Source organism: Aplysia californica, unplaced genomic scaffold (assembly GCF_000002075.1).
Source record: "Aplysia californica isolate F4 #8 unplaced genomic scaffold, AplCal3.0 scaffold00112, whole genome shotgun sequence".
Lineage (NCBI taxonomy): Eukaryota > Metazoa > Mollusca > Gastropoda > Aplysiida > Aplysiidae > Aplysia > Aplysia californica.
Window position 1 is genome coordinate 1,522,669 of NW_004797382.1, and position 1,403 is coordinate 1,524,071.

General features: G+C 41.5%; 1 protein-coding gene across 4 annotated transcripts in view; it reads right to left on the reverse strand.

The window, feature by feature from the left end:
* The window catches only part of LOC101845459 (polypyrimidine tract-binding protein 2), a gene marked incomplete at its 5' end in the record, with an annotated part of 33,468 nt that overhangs the window by 24,690 nt on the left and 7,375 nt on the right, over positions 1-1,403 (reverse strand). For all 4 annotated transcript variants that reach the window (XM_013081051.1, XM_013081049.1, XM_013081048.1 and 1 more), the window contains 2 exon segments: positions 211-336; positions 985-1,131. In XM_013081051.1, coding sequence (XP_012936505.1) covers positions 211-336; positions 985-1,131 — 273 coding nt within the window.

Below are 1,403 nucleotides of genomic sequence, written 5' to 3' on the forward strand. Positions count from 1 at the left end.
AGAAGAAGATGAGGAGGAGGAGGAGGAGGAGGTGGAGGAGGAAAAGGAGGACGTGGAGAAGGAGGAGGAGAAGGAGGAGGAAGAAGAAGACAAAGCAGAGGAGAAGGAGGAGGTGGAGGAGGAGGAGGAGGAGGAGAAGGAGGAGGAAGAGGATGAAATAAAAGTTTTGGGACATACAGTATCAATATATTCATGAAACACATGAATTACCTGATGTAAAATTTCTAGGGAAACTGGGTAAAATGCGTTGTCGACAATGACTCTCAAGATGGTTGACTGCTCCTCAGATCCCATGACAACACATGCAGCCTGGAGAGCCGCTTGTGCGTTGGCGTTCTGTGTGTGAAGAGACATGACAACTTTGGTAAAGGTATATTTTGACCCCCATTCTTAGAGCCACTTAAAATGTCTTACAAGAATAGCGTTGAATCAACATATGCTAAATTTCTAATGCGGAGGAGAGTGGGGGAGTGTGTGTGTGTAGAGGTAAAGAAAGTTCAGACAAGTTTCAAATGGGGTGGGGGGGTGGGGGGTCAAATTCTTGATTTTTCATCATGACACTATGAGCATGATGTGTAACACTCATTGTAGACATCGGCATCAACTTGGGCTTTTATTACACCCTTTTCAATACAGTTTAGGCTACCATGAAGAAAACATCATTATATCAGCAGTCAAAAAGTATGAGCTGCAGACATCCGAATGTGCCATTCTTTTGTTACACCTCTTTCAGAATTTCTTTTAGGGTTTTCTAGAGATAGGAATCTAAAACTGTGCCACAAAACACAGATTCCAAAACCGATTCAAACAACCACCACCATAGTCTTGTGTCTTAATAACCAACCCAATAGTAAGTTTAATTAGCCCAGCCATGTCCAGGTGCTGTTTTTTTAGCCTCTTTTTCCTGTATTCGGATTAATACAATGCACAATATAACTCATGGCATATTTTTAAAAAATGGACAAACTGGCAAAGATTGTGTACCTGAAAAGCGTGAGAAGCATCAGTCTTGAGTTCCTTGTGGTTGGAAAACTGAACAAATACTGGCTTGAACCGGACTTGTGCAGGGTTGGCCTGGAAATAGCTGACCATGCTAATGGCACTGGCCTCATCCTGGAACTCCAAGAATGCCTGAGGAAAACACCCAGGTACTAGAGTCACAAATTTATTTCCACACAAGATGTGTTAGAAGCAGTGTAAATGAAATTGTACTATCATCGGTACATGCATTACGCAGCTCAGCATGTGATGAAACTGATATGTAATCATTAGCAAAGATATATTTCACTCAAGATATTTGCTCTACAAATTACCCAGGATAGTATTCATTATGGGAATTTTCCTTTATTCACAAGTGTTGTTTGGTGAGATCTTATTCAAAGAAGGAAAAAGGAGGTGGGGGG